This window comes from Gracilinanus agilis, chromosome 1, assembly GCF_016433145.1.
Source record: "Gracilinanus agilis isolate LMUSP501 chromosome 1, AgileGrace, whole genome shotgun sequence".
Classification (NCBI taxonomy): Eukaryota; Metazoa; Chordata; class Mammalia; order Didelphimorphia; family Didelphidae; genus Gracilinanus; species Gracilinanus agilis.
In genome coordinates this window covers 765,217,589-765,235,934 of record NC_058130.1, presented here as the reverse complement: position 1 = coordinate 765,235,934, position 18,346 = coordinate 765,217,589, and the positions used below count along the sequence as shown (strand labels likewise).

Below are 18,346 nucleotides of genomic sequence, written 5' to 3'. Positions count from 1 at the left end.
ACTTTTTCCCCCAAAATTGGTCATATTAAAAAGCAAAGAAACACTCTGTTGGAAGAAAAAGAAAAGGCAGCTCTCTATGCTGCAGTGAGCATCAGCTTAGTTCACGGACAATTCTGTTAAAAACAAACTTTGGCATTTTGGATTTTGTGAGGTTTTCTATTGCTGTTCTTGATGAGCACTAAAAAATGCTTGCTTAGACAAACTGCCATGAGCTGTTCTATGTGAATGTAATACAGTGAGTGAAAACACACCCTCTGATCACCAGGAGTATCAGTCATATTCAGTGTGCTACTTGGCTAGAGAACAATAACCAATTTTTCCATGAGTCCCGAGTGGCATTGCTGAAGCTGAAAATTCAAGTGTGAGAAGTTCTTGACGACCATAAAGTGATAGAGACCAGGATGTTACAATTTTGACCTAAAGAATCTAAAAAGGGAGATTCATTAGCTGACCTGGCTAATGCCTGACTGTTATATATAGAATATAAAATCAGTAGTGGGAAAGAGAAATATTTTTTAAAATACCCAAAAACTTTTTGGAAAAAAAAAAAGGATTATTTATCCTATTTCTAAAGAATGGAAGACGTCCAAGAAGTAGGAAACAAGGAAAATAAAGAGAAAAAAAGGCTTAAAATCATATTGAGAACAAAGCTTTGCAAATGTTCAATAGAACTCAGAATTCTAGTTCCAATCCCAAATACATTTCAGTGGTATATCAAGAGAGAGGAGGTTAACGAAAACCTCTTAGGGTAAATGAAACCATTTACAACAAACATTGAGTCAAGACAAGTGATTCCTGCTGCTAATCACCTCTGACGTCCTAATGTCAAGGTCACTACAAACATTTTAAAATGACATTGCTATTATAGAAAATACTATTAATGACTGAGTCATTTCTCCAGTTATCAAAAAGGGGGGAGGGAGGGTCAGGAGGGCAAGAGAATAGAGGTGGTAGAGAAGAATGGAGAATGCTGGAGAGCATAAAGTATAGTGTGGCATCTGGAATTCTTCAGGTTAAGTGCCAAGTTCACCAACAGCCTGTAGGGAATCCAGAAGCACTATACTCCAACAAAGCCTCTTCCATTGGTTGCTCCAGAATGGTCAATGAGCTATAACTGAACCAAAATGAGAAAATAATCCTGAATTTGCTGTAGGAGTACACCTATCAGTGACTATATCCTTGCTATTAGTCTCCTTTACCTGCTATCTGTGGACAACACAATTAACTTAATACTGCAGTTATATACTCCCACCCCTGAACTGCTTTCTTCTACCTTGGGGAAAGAAATACAGTAAGAAGACACGGTCCTCTCAGAGGAGATGTATATATATTTTTTTTCTCTAAGTATTTAAAAAGAAAAAAAAAAGCCTGCAAATGTCTTGGGATTAAGGATGGCTGAATTTACTCTATGTTTTGAATGTTATTCAAAAGATAGTAGCTTCAGCACATTATAAATTCTCAATCTTCTCCTCATTTCTTCAGGTGCACCAGGAATCCTGGGCAGCTCTTTTGGTTGCTCACCCAGTGGAACTGTTGGTCTGTGCCAGATTTTACACAGGGCAGATGACAACCTCCTGCTCAGATATCTGTCTCAAGATTTCTGGAGAACAAGAAAATCTACTTCTTGACCTGGGATAAGGCAATGTAACTTGCACTGATCCTACCCAAAACATGAAATTACAAGGAAATGCAAATGCTGAGTACCCCCCACCCCTACCCTCCACTTTTAAGAATATAAAGACATAAAGACATCTGATGAGTAAAATCATCTTTCATCAACCAAAGCACTTGCACAAACACACATATACATAGTCATACTCTCTCTTTCTCTCTATTGTATGTAAGAAAATCTCAAGGTGAAATAAGGAAGAGATTGAAGGGTTGTGGTTGCATGGAAGGGCCAAGAACTAATCAAAGGAAGATGTGGCCAGCCACAAAAGTGGTTGCAGGATTCATAACACAGTGTTGTCCGTTTCCAAGGCGGAGTTGCTATTATTCCCTGTAAATTTAATTTCTCTTAAAAAACAAAAACAAAAACAAAAACAAAAGCCACTCGAGGACAAGCCGCAGTGGGGGTACAGGAGGGAAGGCTGAAGGTGGGGTCACGCAGCAGAGCGTCGGCGGATCACAAAGAGTCCACGCTGAAGCTGTCCCAGGTAGATCCTCATCTTTGTGCTGTCACTCGTCTTCCGCACCCAGATCTGCAAGAGAAAGTGGGAGGGGAAGACCAACCACCAAAAGGAGATGCTGAGATCACTGAAGAAGGGAAACTGAGCAATTTACTATGCAGTCTCTATAAGATAACCAGTCAGTGTCACCTCACAGTGATCTTGTGGAAGAGAAGCCCAGAGCACCCAGTAGGTGCTCTGCTTCCTCAATCCCTGCTCAATCTTTAGCCTCTGAAATACAAGGTCCCCTTCTTCAAAGGCTGCTGGCCATCTGCATTTGTTTGTCCAAAGGACTTCCTAGTTCAGAAGAACTATGGCCAGCCCTAGGATCATTTTTTGTTGAACTTAAATGAGAGTAAGAAAGCAGAAAATTTTGAGTCTTTACTTAAATGTTTTTTGTTTTTTTCTTTAAAAAAAATCTGAGGTCTTAAATTCCATGGAACATAAAATATGTGATGACTGTACACAAGTGGGCTTCTGACTTAACTTGACCAAAAAAAACCAAAATCCAAACTTAAGTTTGGATTAAGTTTAATATATTTGAAACCATACACTTCAAAAAAGACTTGAAAATATTTCATACCTTCTGGTCCAAAGGATATCATGGCCATTCAAACATTCAATTTTCCTATGGATAGCTCTAATTTATCTACTCTTGTCATATTAAAAGCACAGATTATGACTGGTTATCCATTTGGTTCAAAAGGCCACTTAAAAGCATTAGAAACTTGAATAATGCTTAATGTAGATTCCTTCCCCTATATTTCATCCTACAATCTATAAGACACTTTCTTATTCTAGAGGAAGGGTAAGGCAGAGGACCCAGGCTACCCTTGTGGTCCAGCTTCTTACATGTCTGTTTTAAAACAACACAGTTGGATTAGATAACCTCTAAAAGCCCTTCCAGCTCTAGATTTAGGCTCCTGTCATAATCTGAAAATCGGGGAGGGGTACATCACTCAATATGCATTCATTAAATGCCTATGTGTCAGGGTTAGGGATACAAAGAATACACAACCACTTCCTAATTATCTTGGCATTTATTTTGCATTTATCCTGTTTGTATTTAAACATATACTTGCTATCTTCTCTGCAGAATATAAAATAACATCTTATCAGGGAAGATATGATAATCATATCTAAAAATAGGCAGACTAAATATAAATAAAAACAATGAGGGAGGGTGGAAGGGTACTAGGAGTAGAGAGGCAGGGAGAAGGAGGCAATAATCAGGAAAAAGTGTAAAAGGTGGCACTTTGGTTACATCTTGAAGGAAAAGAGATATTTGATGAAGTGGAAGTAAGGAGGAAGTGCGTTCTGGGGTGGGATGGGCAATACAAAGGTGCAGAGAAAAAGAGCCAGAGTTCTACATATGTACAAGGAATGGAAAGACAGTCTGGCTGATCTCTATAGTACAGGAAGGGACATAATACAGAAAGATTAGAAAGAGAGGATGGGCCCACATATGGGTGGATGTAGCTAGGGGCGTTGTAGGCAAGAAGGCTGGACTGGAAGTCACTATAGGTCAGAGTTCAAATCTCTACTAAAGACACTCACTGTGTGACCCTAGGCAGGTCACCGCACCTCCCTTTAGATTCAGTTTCCACATTTGTAAAATGGAGATAAAAATAGCATCTACTGAACCCAGCAGAGTTGTTTTAAAGATCAAATAAGTCAACACATTCAGCACTCCAAAATCCTTAGAGATGCATAAACACTAGCTATATTATTCTATAGGTAACAGACAACCAATTCACCAAAATTTAGATGAGTCAGCAAGAGACCAAAGGAGTCATCTGATAGGGAGACAAAAGTCAGGGGAAAATCATGACTGAAACCCCAGAGGAGAGACTGAGAAAAGACTGCCAGATATGGCCCTTGGTAACTTTGGAGAGAGCAGTTTCAGTTGAGGGGTGTAGTCTGGAAGCCAGGGAGCCACGGCTGAGAAGATTATGAAAAAAGAGGAAACTGAATCAGCTTTTTAAGAGTTTGACAAATAAAAAGAGAAGAAATTTAAGACAATAGTCAGAGAGATTGAAGATGAAGGAGCAAGAAGATAACTATGTGAATGATCTGCAGAAGCAGAGGGGGAGTGGGATAAAGTGGTTAGCCTTGGCAAGGAAAAAGGCTACCTGATCATCAGAAAAAAAATGAAGGAAAGGAAGAGAAGAATGAGAGTTGATGTAAAGGGGCTTCAATATCAGTTTAAGGGGAAAAGGAGGCATTCACTGCAAATGGCTTCCATTTTCTTATTGAAGAGGCAAGGTCCTCAGTTAAGAAGATGGTGAGAGAAGGAAGGGTGGGAGGAGAGATCTCTAAGCAAAAAAGCTTTCTTTGGCTGGTGAAGAGAGGGTATGTCCTGGGAAAACTCAACATACAGGGCTCTTTCACTCTTCATTCTCTTTCAGCTCCTGGTCATAAAATAGTCAAAGAAATCAACTTGGGGTGCTTTGGCTTTGGCCACAGGCTTGTTCTCTTTGAGATATCACCTTGATTTTGTTCCTAAATAATTTAGACATACTATTCTTTACAGACAGAACCTAGAAAGGCAAATTCTACCCCTCTTCTCCCTGTTGTATTCTGGAGAGGGATGGGAGGGAGGAGGGTGAGATAAGTGAAGTCCCATGAAAATTTTTTCTTTAGCTCATTTCTTCTACTGCTACTGAAATATGTAGAAATCAAGTTTCATAAGGCATCATAGGTCACAAATTTAGATCTCTCATATGTACATGAACATCATTTTCATGCATACCAATTAGTTATTCTAGCTTTCAAAAAAGCTCATTTCTCAAATTTTTCACTGTTTCTAATTTAATATAATTAGCTGGTATATAGGGATGTTTTGAAGTCAAAAGCATTGGTAAAAGGGGACAAAAAACTATGAAGGCTTATCAATAAGTAAATAAAGTCTCAGCCTAAGATATAGCAGGATCATTTTAAACTCCTGTTCTGTAGCCATTATTTGTCACTTCCACCCAATTTACCCAATGTCAAGGTACCAGAAAGCAACAGAGCTCCAATTTCACTTAATAATGGACTTGAAGAATGAGCTAGAAAAACTTCATGGGCTGAGAATGTGTCTCTGTTACCAGTTTCAACTAGCACTGCACAAATATACCAAAGCTTATTCCCCTCTTCAGGCAGGTCTTTCCTGTCTTCTTCAAATACTCTATTAAGTCAATAAAATGGGGAAGTATTTCATCTTTATGATAAGGACTGTCGAACTCACATTTCTGTTCTCTATCTTCAATAAGAAAAATCTCTGCAAGTGTTAAGACTAACACAATGATCTCAAATTTTAAAAGTAGGTACCTGGTGGCCATTTTTGCCTCATTTGGCACCTGGCAAAGTGCCTTATAAATACTTGCTTCATACTTCAAGGTGTACAGATTTCATCAGTGGGTGTGCTAACTCCCTTTCCCTGATACAGATCCAAAACTTAAGTCTTCGTGAGCTATTGTAGACAAATAAACTCTCTCATTAGATGAGCAATCCATGCAGCGATGATCCTCTTGACCTAGCCAAATGATCCCCAGTAAATGTCAGTCAATAAACACTTTCTAAGTGCCAGCTATCATGCTAAGAACTGGGGATATAAAAGGAGACCAGAAACAGCCACTGCCTTAAGGTGCTCACGAACTAACAGTAAATATGACACTAAATGAATATGCACAAACAAACTGGGAAGATAGTACATTTATGAGAGTTTGGAAAAGGCTTCTATAGAAAGTGGGATTTTAAGTTGGGACTTAAAGGAAGCCAAGGAGGTCAGTAGTCTGAGCAATGGAGGGAGACTATTCTAGGCACAATAACAATGCCTGAGGCTAAGAGATGGATGGAATTTCTTGTTGAGGGAGAGAGGAAGGGAGAGAGAGAGAGAGAGAGAGAGAGAGAGAGAGAGAGAGAGAGAGAGAGAGAGAGAGAGATCAGCAGAAAGATGAAGCAAACAGATCATCCATCTATCTCATTCCCTCAGGAGGCTGCTGCAAAAGTCCTCCACTCATAAAATGATAAAGACCTAAAACAAGATGAAGGCAGTACCAGAGAAAAGAAGAAAGTGTATTCAAGAGATGCTACAAAGGAGATATCGACGAGCCCTGACGATAGCTTGGATATGAGAAAAGACAGATAGTGAGGAGCTGAAGAAGACTCTTAGGTTGTGAGTCTGGGGGAAGTCGGGAGGATGATGGTACCCTTTATAGCAATAAGAAAGAAAGGACGAGAAGAAAGATTAGAGGAAATACTTGTTCCATTTTGTTCCTCACAGACAATCCAATGCCTGAATTGTTACCAGCCTGAAATAACCTACCAAAGTTTATAACCTGACACGGCGGCTTTCAAGAAAGCAGAATTACCTCCACACCATAAAGAGGCATTAGAAGGAGAATGACTTTTGACACTTGTCAATATCATGTTTATTGAATGAAATGCTTTCTAATGGTATGTAGTTTTTCCACCAATCGTCCCATTTGCCTTAACTTTTTCTATGAGGTCATCTGTGTCTGGTTTTGAAATCTGTCAGAGGGATAGAGCCACAGAAGCATCTCCAGCAGCTCATCTGTTAGACTTGGCCTCTGAGCAGAGACTAGAAAAGCAGTTTGGAAAAGACTTCCCTCCATTTACTCTGTATCTATCTTGTATCAACCTAGCTTCAGAGAACCTATTTTGCTTTAATGCCTTAAAATGAAGTCCTGAGGTCCAGAGGTGAACAAGAATGATTTTAAAGAAAGCACCAAAACTGCTCAGTAAAAACCATTTTACAAACTGGGAACATTTAAGTGACATTTTCCATTCCAAAATCTGGGAAAATACAAAAAGGTTCTGTTATTTCATAATCCCGTTTTATTAGATTTCCCCTGCATTAGCATGAGTCAGTAACATGGAGGAAATGGATGTAAAAATCAATTTCATTGCAGACATATATGCCCTGATAAAAGACCAAACCAAAATAGCTATTCAAATTTAAACTTTTAAAACTACTAGCAATACAAGTCACAAAGTGGGTTACTGTCCTTCTGGTAAGAGGCTACAGTGAGAAGACTGACTTTCCTGACTGTCTTTTCATCTCAGTTTTGTTCTAGTTAGAAAATACACACAGGCAAAACAGACTCTAATGCAAGGTCCAGGTGTGTGCCAGTATCTGCTTCTCAGAGTAGGAGAAAAAAACATATAATACATGTATGTGTACACACACACACACACACACACACGCATACTCTACCTCATTGGCGCCAACAGAGCTGATCACACAGCTGATCTTAGTGTTCTCTTTTGACTCCAGATAGATAGCTTGGCTCTTATGGTACCTATCAAAAACAAAATATGAATTAAGTTTTTTTAAAGGGTCTATAAGGTAGCCTGGTTATTTACAATGCCAAAATACATCTAAGATTGACTTATAGTAGCTTAAAAATGGCTTACATTCCTGAACTAGATGTTTTCTGAGATGTGACCAACTCACCTCCTCTCTCATTCCCAATTCTAATGCTAAATTTTTCATTTCTAACCCTATGTCCCTCAGCTCTCAGGCTTCCAATATTATAGTGATCAGGCTTTCACATTCCAAGTAATAGATAGGGTTAGGCAACTTTCAAGTGAATCTGCCTCTGCCTAAATGAGGGGGTTAATGCCTAAATGAGGAAATAGGCTGAAAAGCCCTAATTACACAAGAGTGGAACAAACAGGTTTCTTCTCCTCATTCCCCCACTGTCCATCTACCAAGTCTTTTATGTGTTCTGCCCATTTTACTCCAACCTGGATCTTAACTGAAGTAGGTAGGTCAAGGATCAGAAAGCTACAGCCACGCCAGAGCCAAAGCTGGGACATGGTAGTTGTCACCAGGATATAGCAACAGTTGCTGGAAGAAACATTTATCACACTAGCTCTGGCAAGGCCTGACCGAGAAGTTCTAGAGTTCATTTTCTCATGGAGAATCACCTTTTGATTGGTTTTTGGCTCAAACAGATTCTAATCCACCTTCAACTTCTGGTATACCTCTGCAGCTTATGAAGCTTCTCAAGGGGAGGAAGAGTTTTCCCTCTGCCACTTAATGTCATAGAAACAGAGCCAGAAGGGGTCTCTAAGAATATCTTATCCACCTCTCCCACTTTGCAGAGGAAGGCACAGCAAGAGCTCAATTCTCCTGACTCCAGTGCAATGTCTTGAAAAGAATACCAGGGTGCCTGCTCAAAGTCAATGTACTTATTTAAAGAAATAACTTTCTCCTAGAATCTTTCCCAGGTCTGTCTCTCACCTTCTAGTGCCTTCCCTTTCCATTTACTTTGTATATACGACTTTGTATGAAACTAGTTGTTATCATGCCATTTGACTCCAAGCCCCTTGAGAGCAAAGATTGTTCTTGCCTTTCTTGGTAGCCCCAAAAGTCACCTATTTGGTAATTCATTAAATGTTCAGGGCACATCATTAAAATAAACGATTCTTTGCTCTGCTACCTAAGAGATTCAAACCAAAGACATGACCGCAGTTTTCCAAGTTAGTTTATTAATAGTCTTTTAAGGAGTGTTTTATAAATGTTCACAAAATATGACTCATTATGATGATCATTTACTAATAAAATACGTCTTAATTAACTCCATTAAAATGAAAAGATTCATAAAATGAACTTGACTATCCAGATTGGATTTTTTTTCAAATGCCTGAGTCAGTGCTTATGTATGGACTGCTAAATGAACCACTCCTAATAGTCAGTTAAACTGTTCAAAAGATAGTCATGATGCTAGACCATCACAAGGTCTCAAGTATGTAATAAAAAGGGGCTTGGCTGAGAATATTCTAGGAAATTCACTTGTCAAAAAAAAAAGTACATCTCTGATAAAGGAGAGTCCACAAGACTTTGGGGGCTATCCCACAAAAGCAACACCACACAATTCCAACCACCATTGGTTGGAATCAGACTTGGTAATACCCAGATGCAATCTCCATTAAAAGAAGAAGAAGAAGAAGAAAGAAGAAGAAGAAGAAAGAAGAAGAAAGAAGAAAGAAGGAGAAGGAGAAGGAGGAGAAGGAGAAGGAGAAGGAGAAGGAGAAGGAGAAGGAGAAGGAGAAGGAGAAGGAGAAGGAGAAGAAGCCTCCCTATTAATTCTAATTGGGACATTGTAAAAGTTTAAGTCTAGGGGCAGCTGGGTAGCTCAGTGGATTGAGAGCCAGGCCTAGAGAAGGGAGGTCCTAGGTTCAAATCTGGCCTCAGACACTTCCCAGCTGTGTGACCCTGGGCAAGTCACTTGACCCCCATTGTCCACCCTTACCACTCTTCCACCTATAAGTCAATACACTGAAGTTAAGGGTTTAAAAAAAAATAAGTACAAAAAAAATTAAAAAAAAAAAAAAAGTTTAAGTCTAGGCCTAAACAAGTGAGTTATAAATCAATGCTAAAACAAAATACTTAGAAAAAGAGGTATTTCTGAGCATTTAGTCACAAGTCTTTATGATACTATCATCAAAGCACTATAAAGAGTTTGGGAAAGTTCTAAGAAATAAAGCTACACGTACAAAAGTCTGCCTGCCAGTCAAATCTAGAAAACAGTCAGATAATTCTAAGGAACTCTTCTGTCTTGGCCCACCATGTTCCATTGTGTTTGAACTATACTATCCCAAGCAGAAGATCACAGTTATCTGTATTCCATGTCAATCATAAAAGGTAAACAAAGAGCACCTATAATATAGTCCATCATCTCAGTGAAATGGTCCCCAAAAACTGGCCTTGGTATTCTATCCCCCTCCCTCTATCTACCTCATCTGGAGGGGTTACCACAACAGGAATCGGGGATTAAATTCTTACCCAATTCTTGGCATATATTGTACATGCTTCCATAAGGGAGGACATAGCTACCAAGGCTGGTGCTAATCCAGAGAAATGGTCACTTTAAGTCCCACAAAGAGAAGAACTTCTTCCAGTGGGAAAAAAATGTCAGTCTCATCTGAGTTTTTGTTGTTTTTTTGTTTTGTTTTTTTCAGTTCCTGGGAACTGATGCACACAAAAATGGGGAGAAAAAACACATATACAAAAGATCTAAAGACAAAGACATAACATTTCTGCCAATCACATAAGCTCAATTATTTCAGAACACACAGGGTAAAACCAGGTGAATCTGTGACTTTCTTCTAAAGATAGTTCTGCCAAACTGCCTTTTAAATTCCCTTGCCCAAAAAAATACTTTAAATTCTTCAGGATGGAACAAACAACCCCCCAAAAAACAAATGGCTAAGCATTAGAATCTAGGTATATAGTACATGATTAATGGAGATTGCATCTGGGTATCACCAAGTCTGATATATTGACATTTTGCCTAGTTTAAGAGGCCAAGCACAACTGGATCTGCCACCAAAGAAACCAGAGGTCCCTTTAAAATAGCATTACCTTTATTTTTAAAGAGGAAAGGGGCAAAGAAAGGCAATTATTTACATTTCTTATTCAACCAGGTTTCCTGCTACTAATATCTATCTTTCACAAAGAGAGAACTTCACACTACAGCAACAAAGCTTCAGAAAAGCAAATTTCTCACTGCAAATATTCACTACTTGGAAAATAATAGCACCTTATTCCAACTCAGACGTAGAGGGTAAAGCTCTCTTGAGCTAAGCAAATTTCTTCATTTCTACTGCACATTAATAAATCCAGTTTTAATATATTGGGGGAAGGGAGTGGAAAAGTCTCCTACTCTGTTAGTTGATTTTTAATATCAACTATTTTAGAGAAGGATTATTATTATGAATCAAAATTGGATGAATATTACAGCAAGCTATAAAGTGGTTCAGAGTGATCTCAGCTATAAGAGTGATCTCAGCAAAGACAACAAGGGGACACAAATCTTTAGCTAAGGAATATAGTTCAATGACTGTTCATTCTAAAATAAGGGTTTCAGATCACAATCATTTTTGCAATCACTGTGACATATTTTGCCAAAAACACTGTTCATAAAGACCTAGCATGGACCCAAATGTTAGAAAGATCATAAGGAGTGTAGTTGATTCTCTAGAATATACCATGATTTCTGAAATAAGAGCAGGAAAGGGTAGAGGAGAACTCCAAGAAGTGGTATGATACCAAAAGTTAAGCATCAAAATTCTGGTGAGTCTCTGGGAAAGGGGAGGGATGGGAAGGAATAAAGGAGGAAGGGTGAGAAAGAAGGAGAGAATTTGAAATTCAAAAAAAATATTTTAGTGAATATTAAAAATATTTTTTACACGTAACTGGGGAAAAATAAAATATTTTTAAAAGGCTGATGAAATACTGAGGCTCCCCCAACTTTTGAATCAGGAGCCATTTATATGAACATATATACATAATCAGCCAGGAAAGGGAAAGGCCTTGCCTTTCATCAGGGAAATAATAAGTTTTATGAAATCTAAGTGCAAAGGGCCAAAGAAGAACACAGGGTGCAGAGAAACAATTTTAGGTACAGGACAAGGTAGCACATTAAACTTTAAACCTAAGAAGTCTCATACTTTTAGGGAGCTTATTTCTGAATTAAGAAGGGGAAAGGCTATAAAATGTCTATTAGGTTCAACAGATAATACTCTTCCCTGAGAGTTCCCCAGTCTGTATGGTTAATCCAAGGGAAAACAACTTTAACTAAATTGCTTTAAATTTGTGCCTGGGAGGGATAAAAGAGAGACACAGAGAAAGAAAGACAGAGACAAAGTGACAGTGAGAAAGAGAGACAGATTGGATCCATGAATTCACATCATGAAGTTTCTCTAGTTAAGGGTAAAAGATGTGAAATGTATCTGTCATCTAATGTGGACACAGTGAAATTCCTTTAGTTCTTCACAATGAGACTGTCAAGGCTTACTACAGGACTTGTACCCAGACACATTAGAACTTGTCCCTGGGAATTCTCAGAACTGCTTTTGTTTTCTTTTGAAGGATTCTGATTTTTCTGATCATTCACCCAGATGACACATTTCATAAAGTCTTGGGATAAACCTGGGAGAAGGAAGATGCCAAGCAATGTGCTTACAAAAACGATCATCAGCTGAAATACCACAGGGCTCCACAACTCATATATACGTAAGAACACTGCGGAGATTTATCATTTTGGAAGATAGTTCTTATGTGTGGGTTTGCTCTTTAAAGGTTATTTGGTTTTCATGATTGGAAACATTTGTCATTTGCTTCTGCTCACTCAGTCCATGAGGCTGCCTAGCTCTGCCATCTTCTGGCCAAAGTCTGATATGCAAATTCATGATATGAAAACAGGATGACCACTAGACCTCTGAGAACCAAAGAGACACCACTGCCTAACCAAAAGGTTCCCAAGGCTCCTTAAGATAATGCTGCCAGAGACCTCAAATACTGGCCACTCACCAGGCAACTCACTTCAACTACTGGTAGATATCCTGTTCTTTTGTGACAATAAAGGAACTATCCTGCTATCAGAGATGAGAATGAGAATGCTACTCAAGAATCTAGTGTGGGAAGAGCACACACGCCATTGGCCACATTAACACTGCTTGACAATGTTCTATTAGTGCTCTCTAACCAAACCCTACTAGAATGTGATTCAATCGAATGCCATTTATGACTCTGCTTCAATGAGATTTACTGCTCTCTTCATTGTTTCCCTCAATATCATGTTTTCTTGCTACCAATTAATGATGTTTGGTCCTGGCAATGGGCCTTTAACCAAGGTACATCCTATAATAACATAAATTGATAAATCTCTGGTCTTAGGAAAGCACATTTATTTGAAACTATTAAGTTTTTAAGTAGTGTAACAGTGACTATCTATAATATAGCTCCTAAGTTTATAGTATAAATTTAAAGGTAGTTCCATCTATCAAGGGTAGTTCAATACTATCAAATAAGATGAAGCATGGACATAGGCAATGATCCAAAGTAACACATAGAACAACCTACCAATTCCCCTTTTCCTTCCTCTCTCCTCCCCTGCCCATGATTCCCTTTGGGAACTCCCACTTTAAAGCAATAGTGAGCTTTTTTGGGTTTTGTTTTGTTTTAACCACCACCCACCATCTTTTATCATAGTAGAGTTTGCCATCTTCTATCCGAGCTTCAAACCGTTGGGCAGGAGACTCTGCGGGTGTAGAAGGGAGATGCTCTGGAGAAGAGGGAGATGCTAAAAAAACCAAACACACATTCAAAATCACTGTATAGGTCACTGGATCACATGCTTAAATGAAGAGCATTTAATAACAACAACAAAAAAAATCACAAGAGAATATCACATAAGATAAAAGGACAACTCTTTTGAAATAAAGCAAAAATAAATTACCATACTGGTCCAAATGGAGACTGAACTAGCCCTCCACCCCCAATCTGGCTGAGTAAAGTCTGTGATTAACATTGCCTTATGAAAATGACAATGAAAATGAAAAAGACAGAGAAAGCAGTGATGACAAAAATGAATAAAATGTGAAAAATGTTCTCAAAAAAACCTTTTCTGGTAAATATATTTAATACAGTATTTCTATTTTTAAACATACCTACACTTGCAGGTACATGTGCGCACACACGCACACGCACACTATAATACAAGCTTATTCTTTCCTTTCAAAACGAATCTAATTTCAGACCTAGGGTCTGAATTGGGAGTAACTATATTAGATGAACATGGTATTCCAGAAAATACATGACTGGGAAGAGCTCATTTCCACAGACACTGAATGTGAAGAGTCCAGCTAAAGTAGCAGCAAGCAGCAAGCCCTCAAGTGGCCTAAAATACATTCTATACTGACTCACACAGGACTGTCCTCACCTTGACCATCCCAATAATGTTTTCAGGGACATTCTGTGAGGAATGAAAATCCACCAGGAAGAAAATCTTTCAGAGGCAAAAATAATCTTACTTCTTCCACCCAAATGGGGAGTCATCACTTGATTTTTTTTTTTTAATATTTTTAAACCCTTAACTTCTGTGTATTAGTTCCTTGGTGGAAGAGTGGTAAGGGTAGGCAATGGGGGTCAAGTGACTTGCCCAAGGTCACACAGCTGGGAAGTGTCTGAGGCCAGATTTGAACCTAGGACCTCCTAGGCCTGGCTCTCAATCCACTGAGCTACCCAGCTGCCCCCTCATCACTTGATTTTAAAACAAACTTGATTAACCTAGAACCGAGATGAAAGGGCCCTTCAGAATCAGCTCTCTGAATATGTCTGTGTCTACCCTTGGCTCCCTGAAGCAAGAGAATTCTTTACAAGGCAACAACCAAGGGCCAGAATGCCAACACCAGTAAAAACAATTTCATTCAATATTAAACTCCCCAAAGTTTATACTGCTAGAGATCTTGTTGCTCACCCCAGACAAATGGGCATGGTATGTCTTTTTCCACTCACTCCTCAGATTTCTTTTAGAATAAATTCAAATTCCAAAGAGAACTAAGTTAGAATTAAAACAGCCATAAAATAGTAGTTGAGAAAGAAGAATCATTTTAATGTCTCCTCTTGGTTCTCATAGTGTCTGCCTTTGGGCAGACTGAGAAGTTATTTCTGAAAAATAAATTAATCAAATAAGTTTTGTCATTTTTTCCAGTCATGTCTAACTCTTTGTGACCCCATTTGGAGTTTTCTTGGTGAAGATACTGGAGTTGTTTGCTATTTCCTTCTCCAACTCATTTTACACAAGGAAACTGAGGTAAAAAGAATTAACTGACTTGACTTGCCCAGGATCACACAACTAGTAAATGTCTGAGGTCAGATTTGGACTCAGGAAAATTAATCTTACTGAGTCCAGGCCTGGCCCTCTAACCACTGTGCCACATAGCTGCCAAATCAAATAGGACAATTCTACAATGACTCCTTGACAAGTTTTTATTTGTTTTTATAAGAGAATCAAGAGATAACACAAATACAATAAGCACTTACCTGGTCTCTTGGGTGATTTAAGCTGCAGGAAGAACAATAACAAAAATTAATCTCAGTAAAAATCTACTCAAATATAATTCAGGGCATCAACTTGAGGTATAATCAGATACAATCTGGAGCATTAACCAAGTGAAATAAGCCTTTTTCTCAAGGCTGAACACTAATATCTTTCAAGAGACTGAAGAGTGTTATTACCTTATTTAACGTCCTGAGGTCCTCCATGATTTGTTCATCTGTTAATAAATAGTTTAGCTGGGGTGTTGAGAATTAAAGAAAAAATACAAGCATTGTGCTTCCCAAAGAAGCACAGAAATCTAGTCAAGATGTTTAAAGTATAACTTGCTGACTTTATCAGAAGTGACCATTTGAACATTTTTTAGTTCCTAATCAATAAGTCTCTACTACATGTAAAGTGCTGCGCTACAACAAAACCCACAGATTTAAAGCTAAAAGAAATGACAAAGATCATCTCATCTCCCCATCTATTTTTTAAGATGAGAGAACAGAAGCCCAGAGAGAGGAGGGAACTTGCCCAAGGTCACACAGATAATAAGTCACAGAGCTGGGATATGAACCTAGGTTCCCCCAATATCCATTCCAGTCTTTATTCCATTATACTCTCCCATCTTTTTCCACAACGAAGGCATGGAAACACAACAGCTTCAATCATTCACCTTTTAAGGATCTGGCTATGACAAGGAATGAAGGAATAACCATTTAATTTTTTGGTCACAAGGGGGTAGAATAAACTAAAAATACTTAGGATTGATACTATCTTGTAACAGGGCAATAGGTAAAGAGTTGAACTAAGACAATAACCTCATAGTATAATCTACCCAGGTAGATTAAATTAAAAATTAAATTAAATTCAAAACAGAATTTGATACATTCTATTTCTCCAACTTCGAACCACTGTCCCATGAAGTATAAAAGTTTTTGCTACTGCTGCTGCTTAATTACACAGGCTTCCCTGAGGCTGAGGACTGCACTGACACCATTCTAGGCACTGCCTGACTGCTCTGCATGTCAGGAGCTTCCCCAGCAAGGCTCTACATACATACAGAGGAGTCAAGACAAAACTTCATGATAATAATACATTTTGAAACCACAAAGTGTCATTTTCCTGCAGTCAGAGAACCTTCATAATATCTAGGAGTCTATATAAACTGAGCTAAGAGACCTCAAAACATCATCTGATACTTCTATGCAAGAAATTTCTGAACTACCCAGTCAAAATAGAAAATTTTATAATGAATAGAGTAGTAGACTAGACTTGGGGATCAGGAAGGTTTGAATTGTGCCTCAGACACTAACTATATGACCCTGAGACTCATTTTCTTTATTTGTTAAAGGTACCTCCCTTATAGCATTGATGTGAAAATCAAATGAGAAAATGTCTATACAAGTGATGGGCAAACTTTTTAAAGAGGGGCCCAAAGGAAAGGAAATGTTCATCTGTCAGTCTGTTTCTAAGGCAACTCTTTTGAAGTTGCATTGTATTGTATCCTACTCACTGTATTCCTCAGATCAAGAATAATGTCCCACAGCCCAATAGAACATTTCAGGCTGGCCCACAGGCCTTGGTTTGCCCATCACTCATCTATACCATTTTTCAAACCTTAAAGCATTACATAAATTTTACCTATAATAATCAAATGTGTTTTATCTTATGCATTTAAAAACATGATTTTAGGGTCCACAGGCTTCAGCAGATTGCCAAAGCAGCCCATGACACAAAGTCAAAAACAGATAATTCAGAAAAAATTAAAGACACAAATGGCCATGGAATCTGCTTCAAATTTATTCTTCAATTAGGTACTAACATTCCCTGTAGGGCAAATGGACATGAACTATCAGATGACAGAAGATAAGGATTTAGTAGAGAACATTTCTTTTCTTTCTTTCTTTCTTTCTTTCTTCCTTTCTTTCTTTCTTTCTTTCTTTCTTTCCTTCTTTCTTTCTTTCATATATATATAAATATGTATATAAATATAAAAACACACCTTCCTTTGTCTCTTAGTAACAATTCTAAGACAAAAAGGCAAGGGCTAGATAAATAGAGGGAAGTGACATGCCCAGGGTCACAGAGCTAGGAAGTACTTAAGATCACATTTGAACTCAGGTGCATTCCATTATACTCTCTCATCTTTTTCCACTTTTTCTCTGGCAAGGTGCTCTATCCTGATCCCCTGAGCTGCACCAGGAAGAAAGTTTCTTTTCTTTGAAATTGTTTTAGATCTTTATTCCCACATGAGTTGCCCGAAGTTATATAATCCAAATTGTCTCCCTCTCCTTTCTTGCCACCCCGCCCCCCCATCCTTCCGCCAAGCTGGCAAGCTATTCAATCTGGGTTATACATGCATTATCACACGAAACATTTCCATATTATTTATTTTTGTAAGTAGATAATCTTATAAAACCAAAACCCTAAAGCATACAACCAAATAAACAAGTGATAAATCATATGCTTCCATCTGCATTTCAGTAAGAAAATTTCTAAAGAAAGTAATGTATTCCCTATGTGAACAAGGATATCAGGGGCAGGTTTCCGCCTCTTATCTGGGATTGGAACTGGATCATTTGGCCTCCGCCTCAATTTCCTTGTCATGATGGGCTTCACTTCCATGGAATCTAAAAGAAAAAATGGAAGGGACAAAGTGGTCAAGCTACTATATAAAAGTGATTACAGTTATGAAAGGGTTAGCTTAAAAAGTCTTCAAACCAGGACTGCATTAGGATATTTATGAAAAGACCGAGTCTAAACTCTATATCCATTAGAGATTTTGGCACACCCATGCTTATGGAATTTAAAACGGGGCCTTCTCTTACATTATAGTGTGTGAGAAAAGTTCTCCCCTTCTCTCCTTCTGGGTAACACAGCTGGCATGCATCTGGTATGAGCCTGTGTGAGTTTGCATAAGTTTGTGTCACTTAGCATGGGTCACAGGACTATGATCTACATGCATGATCCCAGATATGATTATGAACTTGAACCAGATGTGAAAGGAGAGGTTAGAAAGCAATGATGCAGGAAGTGTTCTCTCTCCATCTCAGGTGATGGTGCTAGGGGAGTTGCTACGGTGGCCAGGCTGAGACCACCCATGTGGCTAGCTAAAACAGGCCTTTTTCTCTCTATCACTATCCAACTAACTAAAAAACTTTATGAAAAATAAGGCTCAGAGGCCCAATTTTATTTCTTACAATAGCATTGGCCATCCCTATGTTTGTAGCAATGAACTCAGGGATTTGGCTATTCACCCTCACAATGGACAAATGGTTCCTAGAAGTTGGTTTACAAACTGCTCTTAATAGCCAATGGCCAATAAATAATACTGAG

The 18,346-nt window shown here is 38.4% G+C and overlaps 1 protein-coding gene across 1 annotated transcript in view; it reads right to left on the bottom strand.

Annotated features, from left to right (window-relative positions):
• Positions 1 to 1,782: 1,782 nt before the first annotated feature.
• Positions 1,783 to 18,346, bottom strand: part of SUDS3 (SDS3 homolog, SIN3A corepressor complex component) — a 43,216-nt gene continuing 26,652 nt past the window's right edge. Inside the window, exons 7-12 of the mRNA XM_044673793.1 lie at positions 17,545 to 17,640; positions 15,205 to 15,266; positions 15,010 to 15,031; positions 13,162 to 13,267; positions 7,390 to 7,474; positions 1,783 to 2,201 (exon numbers count right to left, since the gene is read on the bottom strand). Coding sequence (XP_044529728.1) covers positions 2,103 to 2,201; positions 7,390 to 7,474; positions 13,162 to 13,267; positions 15,010 to 15,031; positions 15,205 to 15,266; positions 17,545 to 17,640 — 470 coding nt within the window. The 3' untranslated portion in view covers positions 1,783 to 2,102. The remainder of the gene's footprint in view (positions 2,202 to 7,389; positions 7,475 to 13,161; positions 13,268 to 15,009; positions 15,032 to 15,204; positions 15,267 to 17,544; positions 17,641 to 18,346) is intronic.